This window comes from Ambystoma mexicanum, chromosome 10, assembly GCF_040938575.1.
Source record: "Ambystoma mexicanum isolate Mex_15411 chromosome 10, UKY_AmexF1_1, whole genome shotgun sequence".
In the NCBI taxonomy this organism is placed as follows: Eukaryota; Metazoa; Chordata; class Amphibia; order Caudata; family Ambystomatidae; genus Ambystoma; species Ambystoma mexicanum.
Genome location: NC_090932.1, coordinates 298,686,809 through 298,707,665, shown reverse-complemented (window position 1 = coordinate 298,707,665; position 20,857 = coordinate 298,686,809). Strand labels below are relative to the sequence as shown.

Genomic DNA, 20,857 nt, shown 5'->3' with positions numbered 1-20,857 from the left:
AGAACCAGCACTGCGGATGAGTTTTTGATGCTCCAGGGATGGTCTTTGGTACTTCTGTGATCATGGATCATTATTGGGCATGTGGATCCAAAGCATAGATCAGGCTGCCAAAGAACTGGGGAGTTATATGCACACTGGTGAATGTCCATGTTCCAGCATTGGTAATTCCAAAAAGTGATTTGAATATTGGCATTTTCCCAAAAGCAGATGCTTACTTAAGGAAGAAGAGATCTATGGAGATTATGAAGAGAACGAAGAGAAAAAAGTATTTATCTGCTAAATCCTTAGAAGCTTTCGATGTTATCCCATATGAACATAGACTGTTCAGTCAGACTTCTTCAGTGTTCACCTTGATCTGGATGCCAAGAGTTCAGGTTGGAGCAAATACTAAATGGTTGCAGATAACCGGATGGGAGTTATTGCAGACCATCAACACAACCATAAAAGGATTCAATGCAATCAAGGAAGAGTTAAGGGCGATCCGACTGATGACTCTCCAGAACAGATATGTCCTTGACATGATCACAGCTATGGATGGAGGTGGTTGTGCAAAAATCAGTGAATCATGTTGCACATTTATGCCAGCTCACGATGATGAAAATGTAACCTTCACAGAGACCATAGGTATGGTGATGAAACTACAGAATCAAATGATTGATGAAACTGACGAAATGGATGACGACAGTTGGTTTGGATCACTATTTTCATGGGTTCCACAATGGATGGCAGATGCATTCAAATTCCCTTGGAGCCCTGCTAGTGATGATATTGCTCGGATTTTGTGATATCAAGATAATAATCTCTCAGTGCCAGAAAACTGCAAAAAAGGCCATAGAGATGAAGATCATAATTGATGTCGAACCAGGATGGAAGCCCAAGGACCTGACTGATGAAGAAATAAGAGATTTTGTAAAAGCCAGCATTTATGCACCGGAAGGAACACAGTTTCGATATCCAAGGAGACATAGAAATTATGTGGGAAAATTGATCTATTGTAGTCCAAGTGGCAGGGCTAAAGTCGAGGGTACACGTGGGTGGACGGAGTCCCCCCACTTTTTTCAGAGGGTAGACTCAGTCCCCACCAGCTAAAATGAGAAACATTTAATGTCCTCTTTGAACTTATGAATTGAAGCCACCCTCAGGGATGGAACCTCAGGCCTGCAGTCTGGACACTTCACCACTGCACTATATAACCTCATGAAAAACAACATGACCAGTCTTCCTTGCACTGCCTCTTGCCCTGCCACGCACTTAGGGATGTAACTGTAATACCTACAGCACACCTGCCTCCTGCACTTACCTAGAGATGTGCTACCCTGGCTGCACTTACTCAGAGCCATGCTGCCCTGATCGTACTTCCCCCTTTTCCTCTCCCTTGCACTTCTCCCTCTCCTTCCCCTTGCACTACTAGTGTCGCACTTGCACGATCTGAATGACACAAGGCCTAGTAGGATTGTTTATCTTGTGCTCCCTATGTTCCCCCCCTTTATCTTGTGGCACCTAGAAACACATGTGTACAAGTGCGTTATATATGCCATATCAAATCATATCAAATCATATTATGCAGTATGGAATACTCTTCACTTTTTAAAAAACCATATAAATGCATCCCAAGCTATAATTAGAGTACTCGTTCATCTGTTTAGTGGCAAATATTTGAATCTTCCAACATTTCATTAAATGCAAGTTCTTGGCCCGAGGAAAATCCTGTCACTGAAGGTCCGATTACTATCTTCTTTTAAAGCAAACAGTGCATTTATATTATATTTTAGCGCAACGTGTAATGTCTAAACCATGTTGGGAGTGCAAAAGATAAATATACATGTCTAAAAGGTCAAATGCATACGCGAGAAGGCTGAGTGTTGGGACTTGCTATGCATATATATATATATATATATATATGCATTAACTGCATCAGAAAGTGAGGGTTGGCGATATTTGTGCTAGGGCATCTTAGCCACTGGTAATTCATTCCTTTAGACGCCATTCCATGCCCCATTCCATGCCATTCGTTTTCAACTTGTTTGTACTGTTGCAGAAATGCTCCAACCATAGGCAAACCAGCATTGAGACTACCCTCCAATGGGAGCAGTGAAACGCAAACTCTTCTGTCATGTGACCTCTTCACAGGAATACAAGCAACCCAGACATAAGCGTGCTCCATCATTAATCTTTGATTATTTTTAGTGAACAACACATCTCGCTGGCTATATTGCTATGCCAGAATATCTGCAGCTACCACCCCTTCACCGACGTTCTATGTTCCTGCTTCGCCTTACCTAAAACCTAGTAAACATGTCACCCTCCTGATGTTTAGTCCTACGCCACATATTGCAGCTAGTTAAATGTGCCCATATTTCCTTCCAGCTTCCCCATCTACAGAACCTGGCCGTGTGTTGCCCTACACGGGTAAGAAGAGGGGCTTTGCACACGCAGTGTTTTCTTGGGCATGCCTTGGCTCACCATGACACGGTGGAAGTCTCAAAAGCCTGGACGTAGACATTTATGTTTTTATTTTTTATTTTATTGGATATTTGTAAGGCGCTTATACAACAAATGGTTCTTCAAGGCACCACATGACTAAAAGGGGTGGTGTAACAAGAGAGTAAGATACAATAATGGTCCTACTAGGCCTTATGACATTCGGATCGTGCAAGTGCAGAAAAAGAAGTGCGAGAGAGAATGTGGGTGCCGGTCTGCACAATAACTTAACAATATTAGCATAAGCTGTTTTTATTAATTTGTAATTAAACTACTTAACTGTAATGAGTAGGCACAGCAGACAATATTGAACACAAACTCAATTTCATTATGTTTATTGTCTGAAGCACAGTCTGCCACAAAAGCATTTATTGCTGTAGCATAATCTAGTTTTTGACCATTTTGCTCTCAGTTGAAAGTATGACCAAGGTCAATAGACTCTCTTCTGCCATTAAATACTGTAAATATGTTTTTGATGGAAACCTAAGGTATTTGCTACCTTGTCCACTTTGATGAGGTTGCCATCAATATTGTAGGAGGAGTATTTGGGGCATAGCTTGTTGAGTCTTAGATTGGACCTGATGAGGAGGATCTCAGTTTTATCGTCGTTGAGACAAAGGCCGTGATTGGCCATCCACGCCTGTATTTTGCTGTAAATTTTGTTTCGGAGTGTGGAGTTGGATTGGTAGTCGCCAGATAGAGTGATAATTATTAGTGTATCATCTGCGTAATTCGTGTATGATACGCCTAAGTCATCTAGGTGGTCGAACAGGAGTTTAGTGAATATATTATAGAGGGTGGATGATACAAAAGAGCCTTGAGGGACTCTACATGTGATGGGGGAGGGATTGGCTGAAGTGATAGGGGAGAAAACTCTCATGGATCTGTCCGCCAGGAAGGAATTGACCCACGCTGCAGCTTTGCTTGAGAAGGAGGCAGCTGTGGTGAGATGGTTAGTTAAGATGTTGTGGTCGACTAAATCGAACGCTGCCGATAAGTCCAGTGGGAGGAGTAAAGCAGATTTACCATTATTCCTTGCCTCGTCCATTTGGATTTTCAGATCCAAGAGGGCTGTTTCTGTCCCATGTCTTGGTCTGAAGCCTGATTATCTGAGGCCTAGGGGGTTGTTTCTCTCAAGGTGATTTTGAATCTGGGTTAAGCGGCCTTGTCTAAGATTTTTAGGAGGAAAGTCATGGTAGTGATTAGTCTGAAATTGATTGGGATATTAGGATCATGGTTTGACTTTTTGATGAGGGGCATGACCCAAGCATCTTTAAGATTTTTAGGAAAGGTACAGGAGGCAAAAGAAGCGTTTATAAAAGAAGTGATAAAAGCGGCAAATTCTTTAGCACCTTCTTTTATAATGTAGGCTGGGCATATATGATGGATTCCACCTCTAAGGGGTGATGGGTGAATTTGAAAGCTATGTTTTGCGTGGTGGGAGAGGCAGATTGGGAGCTCGTGTTAGTTTGTGTAATGTTTGGATTGCTAGTTTTGGTAGTGGTAGGCAGGCTAGCTCTTTTAGCTTTGATTTTTGATTGAAATAGTGTGATTTTATTAAGTAGAGCCTTTTGGATGTTAGTACACCAAAGGGCATCTTTCTTGCAGGAGTCAGGATGGTGATAGGAGATTCCAATTCTTTGAGGATGCTAAAGAGCTTCTTGGTGCTAGATGTGGCGTTAGAAATTCTGTTATTATAGTTCTCCGTTTTTTGTTTCTAAAATAACAGTTTTATATGTAGTGGAGGCGATCATAAATGTATCCTTATTTTGTATTGATGTTTTTTTTCCAGGACGCCTCTGCGTCTCTTTTAACTTTACGCAGTTTTTTTTAGCTCAGTAGTGAACCATTTGTTGAGGTGTGCTAAGGGTTTGGCTTTCGTTAATTTAAGAGGGGCCAATTGGTCCATGGCCTTCCATAGGTTCTGATTGTATAGTTCTACCATTATGGCCTGATCTGAGTCTGAAGGCAACTGTTGCTGGGTAATGGGTTGAAGTAAGGGGAGAATGCTTTCTAAGGAAATTAGGCAGTTATTCCTAGTTAAGGCTGGTGGGGCTTGAAAATCCTTAGGTGATGGTGGTTTGGAGTTACGGATTTCAAAGGAGATGACATTGTAGTCAGACCAAGCACAAGCCGTATTGGCTAGGATTTTAGTATTGCAGTTGAAGTCTGCTACCCAATCTAGAATTCTGCCTTTGCAATGTGTGGGGTCAGATATCCGCAATGAGAAGCCTAATTCTGAGAGAGTATTTTGGATAGCTAATGCATTGGTATCTAGGTTGTCATGTAGGCCGAGGTTCAAGTCGCCTAAAAGTAAGATTTGCGAGTTGGGTTTAGTATTTTGTGTGAGGAGACCGATTATGTCATCCTTGAAGGATGATAATTCGCCAGGTGGTCTTTAAATAATGTGGATAAGGAGAGTCTGTTCTGATGAGAGCGGGAGTTTCACAGAGAGGAGTTCTCCAGAAGTGAAAGAGGTACAGACGCTTTCTCTAATAGCCAGAGTATTTTTGGCAATGATAGCTACCCCACCTCCTCTCTTGGTGGTTCTATCAGCCATAGTGATATTATACTCGTCTGGGACTGCTAGCATCAGAGCAGAGCCAGCAGCTGGTTGGAGCCAAGTTTCTGTGATCGCAAGGAAGTCTAATTCATTGGCTGTGATCAAGTCAGAGATGTCTAATGCATGAGGAGTTAAAGATCTTGCATTAATGAGGGCCCCATTAATGGTGGCGACTTCTGGTTATGGTGGAAGAGCAAAGGTATTGAGTGTCAGAGTTTGAGGAGAGGAGGGTGGTGTAGCAGTAGTGCTAGAGCAGTTGAGCCTAGGGATCTTGTGTTGAACACGAGGTCCTGTTGTGGTGCGAGAGCCAAGTCTCATGTTTCTGCAGGAGGTGGTTCACTGAGCATTTGAGATGTTGTATGTGGCATGCATGGTAGGGCTGTTAGTCAATGAGAGGTGACAGTTCAGTTTGTGGGAGAGATTGCCCAGATTATGTTGAGCTGACACAGTCGTAGGTGTACAGAAGCTTATTAAGAGTAAGGTGGAAATCGAAAGCAGCGAGACCAGTGGCCAGATCAAGGGGGCTCTCCAATGGGTGTATCGGGGAATCCCCTGAATCGCCATGAGTGAAGATAGGCACTTGTTGTTAACTAGGAGCTGTGTTAGTGTTGGGTAGGCTAGGTACAGTGTCCAAAATCAGGGCAGGTTAGATGCCATACGCAATAGTAGCACACAGTATCAGGGCAGGTAAGATGCAGTACATAATCAGGGCAGGCTAGGTGTAGCATACAATATCAGGGCATGTTAGATGCAGTACATAATATAATGGCAGACAAGGTGCAGCACACAGTATTCGGGCAGTTTAGGTGTAGCACACAATGTCAGGGCAGGGTTGTTGCAGTACACAGTATTAGGGCAGGCAAGGTGCAGCACACAATATCCGGGCATGTTATTGCTACACTATAGTTTAGTAAACCATTAGTGAGACTCTTTTTTAATAGTGTACACTGCTAAGTGAATCAGCACTAGGGCCTCCCAACTATTAAATGATTTGCCGAGGATCCCGCACTTTGGCAATGTGGTGAAGCTTGGATTTGAGGCCAGACTGCAATTTAAGCACGTGAACACATATCTTCCCAGTTCTACTTGTTACAGCTGTGTGTAAATATGTGGCTTCCCCGGATTAAAATAATATTCTACTTTATAGAGATGAGCTGAACATTACACAAATCACAAGATGTACCCATCCCACAAAATATGAAATGGTTATAGTAACAGGTTGAGTAAAAAGAGTACAATTGTAGCTTTTGTTTCCTGATACCAAACAGACGTAGAGACACACAGTGAAATAAATCAAATGGTAAATGAAGGTGTCCTGACTGCAGTCCTTGTTTCACACAGCATTGAGCTTCTTATGCACATTCCCTTTTCAAATTACCCAGTATTTTTCCTTTTTATGGGACATCCACTAACAGTAGTCCTTCCCAACAAGGGTGTTGCTAGGTCTGGAAAAGATAAGGGGCTACGCTAATGTCGGGACACGGGGCTAGCTAGCCTTTTGACTGTAGCCCCTGAACTTCTATCTGGGGCTACAACCAAACGCCCGGTGCTATAGCCCCCTCAGCCCCCCCCCTTCACCCCAGCAACACTTCTGCCACCCAATTAACTCTCATTGCCTTGTTGTCTGTCAGTTAACACTAACTGCCCGTTTTAAATGTTTTACTGATAACAAAGAGAAGCCATGTCTCTTTCTTTGTACTTGAAATGTAAAGTAAAAAGAAACAGCCGAACAGTAGCAGAGCTATTCCAGTCTGAGCTTGGAAGGGATGGTCAGGAAACAAGTGCATCAGCCGCACCACGAAATGGCACCGGTCCCGCAGCCACCATTGTCATCAGGGTGAGGGATCACGTGTATTTAAGGTAAACGTATCCGGAAGTTGACAGGTTGCCTACCCCGCGCCATTTAACATATGTTAATGAACTTCTCTTCCAGTTTATCAAACAATCAAAGATATCACAGCAGCAGATACGAACAGCTACCGCCATGCCGGTGTTTTACCACATGAGGGGATTAGCAGCAGCCATCACGAGGTTGCAATCTGGAATGCCATCGCACCCTGGGGAAATAATATCTCCTTTTTAATTTGTAGCTCTTCGATCGATCGTTATGTATTCGCCAGTTGCGGTATTCCGGAATGATGGAGACCATCCGCATTAGGAAATCCGGCTACCCCATCCGCCACACCTTCCAGGAGTTCTTCCTGCGGTACCAAGTGCTGCTGCCCAGATCTGCCACTCGAAACAAGGTAGGCCGCAACTGATGAGAAGAGAATGAGAGTGTTCTATGTACTCTCAACAGGGCTGTTGGGGGTTGGGGGAGATGTTCAGCATGATCCGTGCAGCTGCCCTTGCCTTCATCTGAAATAAATGCGGTGATATTGGATAGTTTAAGGTTTTCAAAAGCAAAGGGGCACTGCAAAATGGTACATACTTTTTTGGGCCATAAGTAATTTTAGTTGGTGCAATGTGTTGTATCCCTGGTGCATGTATCTGATGACACAATTCATGTATTATAAGGAATAAGAAGAATTCTTGGACATTATCGGTTTTGTTTATCATATTTCACAGTTTACCATCTTTCATGCTGGATTACAGTTCTTCTAGATCAACACATGCAAAAACTATGGCTCCCTCACGAATACGTGCATGGCCAGAGCCTCACCTTTTGACGGAATTCTGCAGAGAAATAATGAATAAAGGAGTGCGGGGGAGGGTGGGGTGTGTGAACGGCGATGATTATCACGATACATGGTTATTGCGGCAGATCAAAGAAAGGCCGTCAGCGGGGGTAGCTGAAACTTTAATGACCACGTACGCCCCTGCCCTCCCCCCACAGTGTGGAAGCCCATTTCATTTGCAGGTTGAATGGCACCGACTCCAGGCCTGACACAAAGGGCCCGATTCATGGAAAAGTGCGTATTTCTCCCGCAGTTGCTGCTCGCCGATAACGACAATGCACAAGCCTGTGCAGAGAATAAAAAATGCATGCCCTGCGTATTCATGGAATTTACTGCTCAAAGTAACCGTATTCGCAAGTTGTGCCTGGAATACCCCCGACACGCCCCCCACGCAAAGCACAAACAGCCAGGATAGCCTTTGCGTGCTCTCCCAGGCACCAATACATGCACCCTTCAAACAGTGCGTGGGGTCCCCCGCAAGCAGGACTGTATCTCGGGGACCCTGTGCTGTATCCGACACACCAACAACATGGGTATGTTACTTCGTAACTCGAGTTAAACTTGGGAAATCTATATGCAAACCCTGTAAACTGTTCCTGCACCCTGCTACACAGAGTACGCGCACCCCTAAATCTGACATGCAAACCCCCTCCGTGCTGTGATCCCTATGCACAAGTGTCTTTACGCCTGCCTTCAGGTGGCAAAGTGATCAAGGGATTTGTGTGGGCATGTCTGTGCAGAGAGTCTGCATGGGTGGTTCCATGAATACGTGTCATTTGGCGCAATTGTGGACATGCCAAGGACGGCCTGCGGGCCGTCCCCTGTAACGCCCACTTTTTTGCATGTTCTTCCCCATTTCTGTGTTCCGCCCCCTTCCCTGCCCACTGCGCAAGCCATGCCCACTATCTGCGTGTTGTCTTGCACAAGGTGCTCATCGGTTTGCCTAGATGTGCTGAGCCTGCGTGAACTTTACGAGAATCCTGAAAAAGTGTGCATTCAATTCCATATATTTACAAACAGGATTTTGTACGCAGTTTGGCACGCAAGTTCAGTATTTCACGCGCAAATAATTCCATGAATTGGGCCCTAAATTTGAGTGTTTCAGAGCTCAGAATTCTCCATGCCACGTGTTCTCAGTGACAAGACATTTCAGTAAAATGCGAAAGCCTCTTCTGGAAAACGTCTTGCTGATAGCACCTTCTGAATAACTTTGGGCCAAAATATCTTAATCAACAAAGTAGACATAGCCAAGGGATTAAAAAAAAAACCTTAGGGAAGGATAATTTTAGTAAGGATCAAAGCGGGGTGCAGTGGTGGGGGGTTCCAAGTTCAAAAGATTTGACTAAGATATAGCTTCTTCAAAAAAGCTCTTCTCAGGGGGAGGTCAGAGTGTAGAGAATGGGCTATTTGGATGCTCAGTCACAGCTTCCCTCAGTGCTAAGAAGTTGTCCTATGTAAATAGCAGATGTTTTAGCAGAAAAGGCAGCATCATTAATACTTGCTATAGTATAGGGAGTTTTGGCATTAGCATTGCTTTCAGAGGTGGACATAGTTCAGGTGCATACAGCAGCCATTTTACCCGATTAATGCTGTGGTGGTCTCTCCTGCTTCCGTAGGATGACCCACGTCAGTGCTGCATCGACATCGCTGAAAGGACGATCGGAAAAGACGAAGACTGGAAAATCGGAAGAACTAAAATTTTCTTAAAGGTAACGCATGGCAAAGTGGGCGAGTGCATTTTCTACACAAAGCCAAGTGTCACGTGTACTATATGAGTGGGTATCTGGTGAACAGCTCTGGCATTTAAAGAGTCTGGACTTAGTATCCAGGGTGAATGAGGTGAGAGCGATGGCTGAGTGCTGTAAGTGCATAATAATGACTTTTTGAGATAAGCATTTCAATGAATTACATAAAAGAGGTAACTGTTTATTAAACAAGGCTATTTTGTACAGTGTTGCCAAACAGATAGCCGGACCGTAATCAAAGTAGGAATACGTTTCCGCTTCCGTCCTACCATTGAACAGTCATTAAGAAAGAAAATAGTTGTGACTGTTGTATGGTGAACATTTTTTCTGAGTTCGTGCACACAGACAAATTAGGGAGATGGGCAGGGGTGTTGCCAGGTATGGAAAAGATCTGGGGTTAAACTAATGACGGGACTTTGGGCTAGCTTGCCTTTTGGTTGTAGCCCCAGAGGTTCTATCCGGGGCTACAACCAAAAGACCCGGCGCTATAGCCCCCTTAGCTATGCCTAGCGATGCCTCTCGAGGTGGGTGACATGTCAAAGGCAAAGCAGATAATGTGCTGGACGGGTGGATGGATTAATACGAATGTGAGGAGTTATGAATGATAATGAAGGAGTGAATGATTATGACAATCAGCGGTGTACCGAAATTCGGCTTCTAGTAATTATTCAGCCGAATTCTGGCTGAAAATTAGATATTGGGCTTCTGCCGAATTCCTAATTATCACTCGAAGCTGAATAGTTTCACCTTCAAAATACATTAAGTAGTGCTGTGACTGTATGGCTGGAATCATTCAGGCATGTCATGTTTATCCCTTAAAAGGATAATTAAACACATTCTGTCACTTATTTGATTGAATACAGGCAGAGCAGAGGTTTTAAAGTGCAAGCAAAGTCTTTGCACCTCATGTGCTGATAGACAGACTTTCATCCGGGGGTTTGCTAGGGAGGGTTGAACTCAAAAGTATCTCTGGTCTTCCCTGTATTTTGCAGTTGAAAACCATTGAGGTTGAACAATATGAAGTCGCTATTGGAAAGTGATATTTTCTTTAGGCACTCATTGATTTGCTGAAAACAATAAATGAATGTTTAAGGGTCTGGTGGGATGAATAAAAGAGTTCAAAGACGAATGAGTGAATGAATGACTATGTAAGGGCATATGATGTGAAGATGGATACATGTATAATGCATAAGTGTGATATGGATGAATACCAAATGAGCATGTAGTGATGTAGTGATCGATATTTGAGTGTGAGGATGGAGGAATCAATGACAATGTGAGGATGGGGGAATTAATAAATGTAAGGGCAGCATTATGGAGTCCACAACAAGACTGTGGGGGTCATTACGACCTTGGAGGCAACCATGACGCAATTTGCGGCATGGTTAGCCCCTTACCGGGTACCGGGTCCGGGTTCCTTAAACAAGGAATTACTGGACCATTCCAACCTTGTAGGACCCGGTAATTCCTCATTTGAGGAACCCGACCCGGTACATCCCATTTCCCATTCGACCCCCCGTAGGGCTCAATGGGAATGGGGATGGAGCCCGTTGTTAGCTCCCTGGTCTGCTAGCGGGACCCGCTAAGGGCACCTGGTTTTCACAGGCGCCCTTTGCGGGTCCCGCGAGCAGACTCGTAATGGGGCGGTAAGGGGTTGATGGCTCCGGCACCATTACCGGTGCCGTTAACCCCTTACTGCCCACCTCGTAATGAGGCCCTGTGTCACGTGACCGCTCTACTTACAGTGCAGTGGCCAGAAGGGTTGGGCAAACACGATACAGTGTGCAATGATAGGAGAATGACAGCATATGTGCTAACTTACTGAAAGGCCAGAACACAATTGGATGCATGAAGGAATCTATTTGAGCACTGCAGCGCCTGTAATTCCGCCGCCGAAAATGATGATGACCATTATGGTGCGGCGCAGTGATCAGATCACTGTGGCCCGCATCCCCCTACCCCGGTCCCCCCGCCCACTTACCTTAACTGCGGCACACACACGGAAGTGTGCCGCGGGCTTCCCTCGATCCCAGCGGTGTCAGTTCCCACCCACTTACGTGGGTCAGTGCTGGCGCCACAGGGTCCTTTTTCTTTACTTTCTTTTTTTTTTCTTAAAACTTTCTTGTCTCTGCTCTCCAGTTAACGGAAGCGGGGGACACCCCTAACCTCCATTACCATGACTAAGAGGAGCAGGGGACATCTCCACAACCCCTGCCACCCTTAGTCGCGTAATGGGAGTCAGCATTTATTTACTGCGCAAAGGAGCAGTCTCGTACCAGGCGACCTAGTTTAACCCTGTTCTGTTGTGTCCTACCCACACCGTAACAGAAGCAGCTTTTGGTGACAGAGTTTATGGGGGCTCCTGAAGAGGAACTGATCTATATGATCCAATGTCAGTGGCGGTGGGTGATCATTTGTAGTGGGGGGACCTTAATATTTCCCCCAGATTATCATAAACAACCTAGTGTTGCATGGAACCACGAGAAAGGTAAAAGGATTTAGTGAGGTCTCCCTAAACCAACACTTTTTGTAACTAATGGATTGAAATGGAGCATTTACATAATATTTGTTTTTAGAAAAATGTGATACAAAGCCGTGGATGATACAATCATTCCTGTAGGGTAGCACAGGAAAAAATCCAATAGATGATAGGTCACCAACACTACACAGGTGCTTTTTACAGCATTTTCATGAAGCCTGTGCCCACAAAAAATGCCAGAATTCGCATTGTAAAATTAGCATGCACGGTCAATCAAACTCATTCAAACTCTTGCAACACACACACACATTGCATACAATTGAAACAGCACAAAAAACAAATGTCCATTCCATGCGGTGAATAGTCTTCCCTCCCACCCGGGGCCACAGGATTCATGAAGCCTGTCACAGGCGGCCTAGTGACACAAGTAATAGCCCACGTGTGGGCCCGACCATGAGCTGAACTTGGTTGCACCAATTTAATAGTTATATATATTTTAAACCAGCCTTGGAAGTAAGGGCATGGGGAGCGCAATGGATTGCGAAGGAGGGGCACATGTGGGGCAGTCATTTTCTCTGATATCTCCTGGCTCTGCTAGTGTAGCCACGTCATTATGCGGGCAAGGATAGAGGTTGGAAAAGGACAGGGGAGTACAGAAACTTTGGAGGAGGGCCAGGAATGAGATGGGAGATTACGACACACACATAAAGAAATAAAGAGAAGCATTGTTACACAGCACCTCTATGTCTCTTCATTGTTTGGTGGCAAATATGACACATATCTTAAAATTAACCGTTATTTTACCTAGCACCATTGCCTCTTTCACTATAAAGCATTTCCTTACCCATGGTTTTCAGAAATAAAAACCAATTTATAGGCCAAGTGGCCCCCAAAAACAGCCCAAATCTATCACCTAGCATGTCGACCAATCAGTATTCATGTTATGCATATAGCATGTTTCCATGGAAAGGACACGGCTGTGCCTCTGCACAGATATGAACGTGACATTTAATGTATGAGGCGTGCATAAGCTAAGGATTCTATCTGAAGTCAAAATAAACATGCAGCATATTTATTTTAGTAAAGCATGTAGGTCCATTTTTATAAATAAAGAACTACAGGTCCCAGAATGAACAGAAGGAAACCGGGCGGAATGAGACATTTAATCAGACACGGAACAGATGGAGAACTCTGCGTATGCACAATTTTCTCTGAAAGTATGCATCTAAACGTAGAAGCGTTTTCCTGTTTTCAACTTATTATTCACTTTTTTGGGGAAACAATTACATTCTAGCTTCATCAGTTCATTTATAAATACATGCATTTCCATCCATTCACTGTGAATGCCTCTAGCCTGAGATGCATTGTTCCAGAAAAAGAAAGATTCCACACTCATTGCTCAAATGGCTCAGTTATGAGGCAATGGATTAGTTATCCCATGCAGACAGCAAGGCAGCCCTTGCCCTGGAAGCTTGATGCTGCTTGACAACCTGCTCTGTTTAGTGGTCAAGCCACCTATTCTACCCCTTTCCGCTGAACCCCCAACTATCCAACCAACTGTATGCCCTTAGCCACCTCTAGAGCAAAAGTAATTAGGGATATTTTTTCTAACAAAAAATGCCAGCCAAAATAACCGAAAAGTCGCATATTATGGCCAACATGCTTCTAAGAGTCCCCCGTAGACGTACCGCATGATGGCATTTTGTATCTTGTTAATCCCTGCTGTAATGGCATGTATGTGCGCATTGGCTAAGCAACGGGGCCATGTGGGGTGGAGGGGGAGATCTCAAAATTAAGATGGTCGTCACTTCCCACACCATTGAATTTCAGTGTTTTTATTGCAATACATCGGTTCATCTTAACTCAGTCTGAAACGTTTTTTCACAGATTTTCAAGTGTTTCGTTACCCTATATCTTCTTCAGGGCCCACTGTCCGAAAGCTGTGGACACTCTGCAGGTTGCACCAATTATTTTAAAAGAGGGAAGGCTCCTGACCCCAGCCTACCGAGTGCTGCCCATATCCCCTCCCTAATAACTAACCAAATCCCACGGACGGACCATGACCACGCTGCATCAATAAAGCAATGTCTTCCTTAGATCCAGGTGACCACACCCTTCGGTCTTGTCGAATCTGTATATTGGACCAATTCTCCAGCATGGGGTCTGGCATTGATTCACGTGCTCATGAATATTCCCCATCGTCAGGCTGGGAATCCTCGGTAAAAGAAAAAAAGTTTCACTTTCACTTTAAAACTGTATTTCTCCTCTAAGCCAATCACTGTCCTGTGGGTCATACTACCCCATCCAATGACAGTCCTCTTCCATAAGCTCCACCCCTGGTGGACATCCTCATATTTTTACCGCACGCTTCAATGTTGGGAGTCTACAAGTTGCTCTCCAAGCTATTTTCGCATTTATCCAAAATAGTAAAAAAATGTGACTGATGCTTAAATATCTTCGACGAAGGACAGAGGTCAGCAGAGGGGATCTGCTAATGGTGAAAATCTTCTTCCACTGTCGGATTGTCATCAAAGTTTCTAGAAGTCTCGGCCTTGGGCCTACTTTGCACCTTTTAAACCATGTGTGAGGAGAAGAAGGAAAGGCGAAGCCTCTTCAAACTCTGTGCAAAGTGTGGATTAAGGAATGTCTACGTGGAAGATCGGCATCATAAATGCTTGCATTGCCTGCATCTGCACCACAATGAGGAGGGATGCAAAGTATTTATTTATTTTTAATTATTTTTTACATTTATAAAGTGCACAAAGCGGCCCTGGGGCATCGTGGCGCTGTTACAACGAAGCTTACTTAGTTACATGACGGAAAGCAAGGCTTTCTTGGATACATGAAAAGGCAAGAACACCTCTCTGTGGTTCGTGGTTACAGTGACCCTGTGACCAGACAGTTGGTGGTTAGGCAAGACATGGGCCTCATTACGAGTTTGCCGGTCCGTATATAACGGTACCGGTAAGCTTGCTGGTACTGTTGTATCCAGACCGGCAAACTCTGAGTTGTGCTCAAGGGTGCCTTTCATTCCGCCAGGTCTAACCTGGCGGAATGAAAGGCACCCGCAAGCATAGCATGCCTGTAGCACAGGCACCGTAATGATTGGTGCCGGTGCTACAGGCATCCCCATTCCCATTGAGCCCTCTGGGGCTCAATTGGGAATGGGGATCACCCGATTTCGGCACCCGCAAAAGGGCAATTACCGGGTCTGGCGGGGCTGGAATACCCTGGTAATTGCCCATTTGCAGGTGCCAGATTTTTTTCGCAAGTTTGGAGGTAGCCTGCCTGTATTGCAGGCATGGCTACCTCCAAACTTGTAATGAGGCCCAGATGGCAAGAACAAGAAGTTGCAGTGGTTCATGGTTACTGGGGGGCCAGCTATAATTCTGGACCTTACTCCGGTCTGTGTCTGCGTGGGCCCAAGCGGGCAGAGAGGTTTTTAGTTGAAGAGCTTGGTTTTGAGTGCTTTGCTGAAGGATAGGTGGGAGGTCTCATTCCTTAAAGTAGTGGGGAGGGCATTCCAGTGTTTAGGAGCAAGGACCGGGAAGCTGGAGCCTCCAGCTTTTGTTCTTTTGAAGGTTCGGATGTTTAGCTGAATGGAGTAGCGTGATCGCTTGGGTCTGGAGGAAATGTCTCGGCTTAATTATTCTGAGAGATAAACTGGAGCTGTGAGCGAAAAAGGCACTTTTGAGTTATGGCTAGGGTTTTAAATAGTATACGTTCGTTAACAGGCAACCAATGAGTGTCACGCCTGGCCTGGTTAATGTGTTCTCTTTTGGGAATGTTTAGAGCTGCTCTGAGCATGTTAATTTGAATGATTTGCAGTCTGTTGAGGTTTTTAGCCGGGATGTGCTGTGGTTTCTCGAAGAAAACCAGAAAGGACTGCTACAGCAGACTGGTGGCGTGGCTCAAGTCGAAAAAGGGCAGTGACTCAGCCGCGGGGCAGAGTCATGCCTCATTTAGGACCGGCCAGTCCGAGGCGCAAACTCCCTTCGAGAGGAGGTCGAGATCCTTTGAGGACAGCCTGACGGGAAGACGCTGCACGCGGACGAGCCCCAAAGGGCCCCCCCACCCAACAAAGTTGGGTCCTTCCATTCCGTCATACCAAGGGCCTCGCAGTTGTTTCATTTAACCCCTGAGGAGACCAAGAAGGAAGGCTTCCTATACCAACGGCGCGAGTCAAGAAGAAAGACAATCATGTCCGTTCCCTTCCTGGAGGACATCTGGGAGGACTGGAGAAGATGCACAGGGTCCCGGATTCAGCCCCTAGGTGCTTTAGGTCTCATCCCTCACCCGACTCGGTGGTCTCGGCAGCAGCAATGAAGCGGTCAGCAAACCCGTCGTCGGCAACCATGGTACTTACGGATCAGATGGGGAAGAAGCTGGATGCAATGGGCAGGATAATAAGTTACACTGCAGGCTCTACCATCAAGGCAGCTAACGCCCTAGCCATCTTGTCTCGATACGACCGAGAACTATGGTTCAAGTTGGGTCCTGTTCTGGACTTGCTGCCCGAAGACAAGAAGGTCAAGGCACTGGAGCTCTTTCAGGAGGGGGAAGTGGCCTTGGATCATGCCATCACAGTGGCATTTGACATTGCGGACACAGGTTTCCGCCAGATAGGGAACGGGGTGTCCCTGCGTCATCAAGGTTGGTTAAAGCAGCTAACTTCCGCCCGGACGTGCAGACTAAGGTACTGGATATGCCATTTGACAGGGAGAACCTCTTTGGAAAGGTGGTCGACAAGTCTTTACAAACGATAAAGATGGACACAGAGACAGCATCCTCCTTGGGAACCTTGCAGCAGCGACGGCCATCGTCCTTTTGTTCTTCCAGAGGAAACCAGGAAGATCCTACAAGGGATATAATACGCTGTACTGACAGCTTCCACGCTCCCCCTCTCAGGAAGTGTACAGGGGTTGCTCTCAAGGCAACGGGGACTGTGGCGGTGCCGCCCGCAGTGCAGAGCTCTGACCCCATGCAGGCCTGAATCAGCCATGACCTTGGGCCCCCTCTTTGGCACCAGGGTGGGAGGCTGGCTGGTGAAGTTTTTCAGCATGTGGGAAAAGATCACCACGGACAGATGGGTGCTGGACATCCCCAGACAGGGACACACCTTGGCATTCCAAAGCAGGCGTCCACGGATCCTGCCAATTCAGCGACAAGAACAACATGGACCACAGCTTCTGCAGGAAGTGTAGTCCATGTTACAGAAAGGGGCAATAGAACCTGTCCCCCAGTGTCTCCGTCCGGGGCTCCAGAGTATACTCCAGATACTTTCTGGTTCGAAAGAAATCAGGGGGGTGGAGGCCGATCCTAGATCTTCATCGCCTCAACAAGTACTTGAAGTCCCAAAAGTTCTGGATGGTCACGTTGCAACATGTGCTCGCCCAGCTGGAGCAAGGAGAATTTCTGACGTAGTTGGATCTGGAGGACGCCTACTTCCACATACCCATTCACAAGAAACACTGCAAGTTCCTACGGTACGTAGTTCAAGGTCAGCAGTACCAGTTCAAGGCTCTGCCTTTTGGCCTGAAATTGGCCCGAGAGTGTTTAATTCTTGGTTATTATTTTTTTTAAATTGTTGAATAATACTGTTCAGAACTGTAACATTATTTTTGCAATGTTATTTTGGATGTATTCATGTGAATTATCAGCCTTGAAAACGACCGGTGGTCGAAACACGTGTCGGCTGATACAATAAATCACATTTGTTGAAATCAAGGACATTTTGACTTGACAGATTCAATTGGACACATTTCTCTAACATTGGAAGGATTAATTACAGGGTCCCTGCGCAGTTCTACAATACACCTCTCATTCATCTGTGTTTACAAAGTGCCTGGCCCCGGTGGCGGGACATCTTTTGTCTGCAAGGCATCCATGTATACCCATACTTGGACGACTGGCTGGTGCATTCCTGCTCAGGTGCATTGGCGGGTGACCACACATCGAAGACTGTGCGTCTGCTGACAGAGTTGGAGTTCTCCATAAACTATCCAAAGACTTGCTTGACGCCATCTCAGGACGTGCTTTTTCTAGGCACCCGACTCAACACAGTGACGTGTATAGCATCGCCTTCGGAGTAGAGGGTGAGAGTCATACAGCACTTGTCGGTGCAGATGGTGACGGTTCGATCCATCAAGTCGCTGCTGGGCATGATGTCCTCCTGCATCAGCATCGTTCGCCTGTGCAGACGTCACATGAGACCTCTCCCAGAGTTCCTGGATGCGAGGTGGATGCCGGTGTCAGGGAATTTTGCGGACACGATCTCGCTCAACGAAGAGCTCTGACGGGCAATTCAGTGGTGGGGCATATAGCCACACCTCATGCAGGAAACTCCATTTCAGGTTCCTCCTTACCAGGAGATGGTCACCACAGACGCCTCCCTAGAGGGATGGGAAACCAACAACGGGCAGTTGCACGCCAGAGGCCTATAGCAACCGGAAGAGAGGGACCTACACATCAATGTCTTGGAACTTTGGGCAGTATTCTTGGCCCTCAAGTCTTTTCTCCCATCGTTGAGGATCTTCACAGACAACACCACCACCATGTTCTACATCCTTAAACAAGGGGGGACCCACTCACCTGCACTTTCCAAGGAAGGCCAGGACCTGTGGCGCTGGGCTGTTTGTCAAGACATGTTCCTCATTCCGTTTCACCTGGCGGAAGTCAAGAACACCATCACGGACACTCCGCAGGGAACTGCACTCTTGCCATGAGACGGAGCTATGCGAGGATCAGGTGCATTTTCTGTTCGGCAAATGGGGCCAGCCCCAGATCGACCTCTTCGCAACCGCAGTGAACACCAAGTGTCAAAAGCTTGCCAGCAGGTTCCCGCAACTGAGGGAGAGATGGTTCTGTATGCCTTCCCGCCGTTCCCTCTCCTCTTATGTGTGATCACCACACTCAGACAGTGCCACTACAGGAAGATACTAGTCACCCCCAGCGTGGTCGAGGCAGATCTGGTATCCGACTTACTACGTCTGTCAGTGGCCCCGTCCATCCTGCTTCCGCTGTCCCCGGACCTTCTCGCCAGAGAAGGAGGGGAGATTCTGCACCGCAACCCGGAGTCCCTGAAGCTGAGGGCATGACTCCTGCAGCCCTAGAGCTTGGAGGTTATGCTTTACCCGCAGAATGTAAGGACATCCTGACCAGGGCCAGAGCCTCATCAACGTTGAAGTGCTACAGACATAAATGGAAGCGCTTCTCCGTGTGGTGCCGGACTCAGAAGATTACCCCTCTGCATGTCATGGCTCCGCAACTTCTACCATACTTGCTTTCCTTGGCCAAAGCGGAACTGGCTCACGCCTCTATCAAGTTGCATCTCGCCGCCATATCCAGGTGAACCAGGTTCCTGGGCAGACCATGTCTGTGGTCTCACGGGCTTGTCAAGGAGTTCCTCAAGGGACTCTTCAGGACTTTCCTGCCGGTGAAGGCCCGGTTCCTGTCTTGGGAGCTCAATGTTGTGCTGACTAAACTCATGGGAGCGCCTTTCGAACCTATGCATCAGGCCCTGCTTAAGTTTCTCTCATGGAAAACGACTTTCCTCGTGGCTATCACCTCGGCCAGGTGGGTCGGGGAGGTTCAGGGCCTGTCTTGCAAGCAGCCTTACTTGTCTTTCCACAGTTCAAAGGTGGTACTGCGTACACACCCAACCTTTATGCCAAAGGTCCATCATTATTCCACCTCAATGAACCTTTGCTGTTACCTATCTTATTCCCGATTCCGTTGTTGCGGGCGGATAGGGCCTTGCATTCACTGGACGTTGCTCGTGCCTTGAAGTTCTACCTGGTGCGTACAAAGAATTTTCAGAAGACGTCTCATTTGTTTGTCAACTTTGGACTTGGAAATCAAGGAAAGCCCTTGTCGAAGGCTTCCATCTCCAGGTTGCTCTCCAATGGCATCATGCAATGTAATTGACTAGCTAGCAGGTTGCTGCCAAGCTGGCTGAGAGCCCACTCCACCAGAGCCATCCAGCAACAACAGCATTTCTCTCTGTTGTGCCCCTGCTCGAAATCTGCAGGGCTGCAGTGTGGATGTCCATGCACACCTTCACAAGGTTCTTCCTCGTCGACAGGGATTCCAGAGAGGAGTCCGAATCAGCCAAGACTTGTTTGCTTGAGGTGAGTCTGTTCCAGAGCTGAGTGTTTATTGCTTCTGTTGAGCCTTGCCACCTCCCGTGGTTGTGTATGTGTAGTGCTGTGTAATCGTTATTCATGAGCATGTGAATCAATGCCAGACCCCATGCAGGAGAAGGTTTAAGTTACTTACCTGTAACTATTGTTCTCCAGCATGGGTCTGGCATGGATTTACATGCGAACACCCCCTTCCCCCACCTTTTCCTACGTGGCTCTTCTTGGTTCATACTGCCTTTACCTGGGCAGGTAATTTGGTTCATACTGCCAAATCTGAAGATGGCCACCAGGGGTGGAGCTTAGGGAGTGGACTGTCATTGGATGGGGACAGTATGACCCAGAGGATAGTGATTGGTTTAGAAGAGAAATACAGTTTTAAAGTGAAGGGGAAACTGTTTTTTCTTTTACAGCAGATTCCCAGCCTGATGACAGGGAATATTCATGAGCATGTGAATCCATGCCAGACCCATGCTGGAGAACAATAGTTACAGGTAAGTATTAAAGAAGTCAGAGAGTCACTGGCCACAAGCCTACCGGCCCATAATCCCCTGGCGAGTAAGCAACCACATCCCACCTCTGCCCAGCTTCAAAAGTCTATGTCCATGGCCCAAAGCACCATAGGCTCTTGGTCATGTCCCCCTTACCTCCCTCCTTTTATTCTTACGATAAGTTATTGTGCTAAAAATACATGGATACATCAATGCCATCCTCTATTCCTGTGGCAATCATTCATGCAGTAATTCAGCATATTCTGATTCCCACAGTAACAC

The 20,857-nt window shown here is 46.3% G+C and overlaps 1 protein-coding gene across 1 annotated transcript in view; it reads left to right on the top strand.

The window, feature by feature from the left end:
* MYO7B (myosin VIIB) overlaps positions 1-20,857 on the top strand; it is a 1,466,289-nt gene that overhangs the window by 620,898 nt on the left and 824,534 nt on the right. The window contains exons 17-18 of the mRNA XM_069617875.1: positions 7,135-7,290; positions 9,339-9,431. Coding sequence (XP_069473976.1) covers positions 7,135-7,290; positions 9,339-9,431 — 249 coding nt within the window. The remainder of the gene's footprint in view (positions 1-7,134; positions 7,291-9,338; positions 9,432-20,857) is intronic.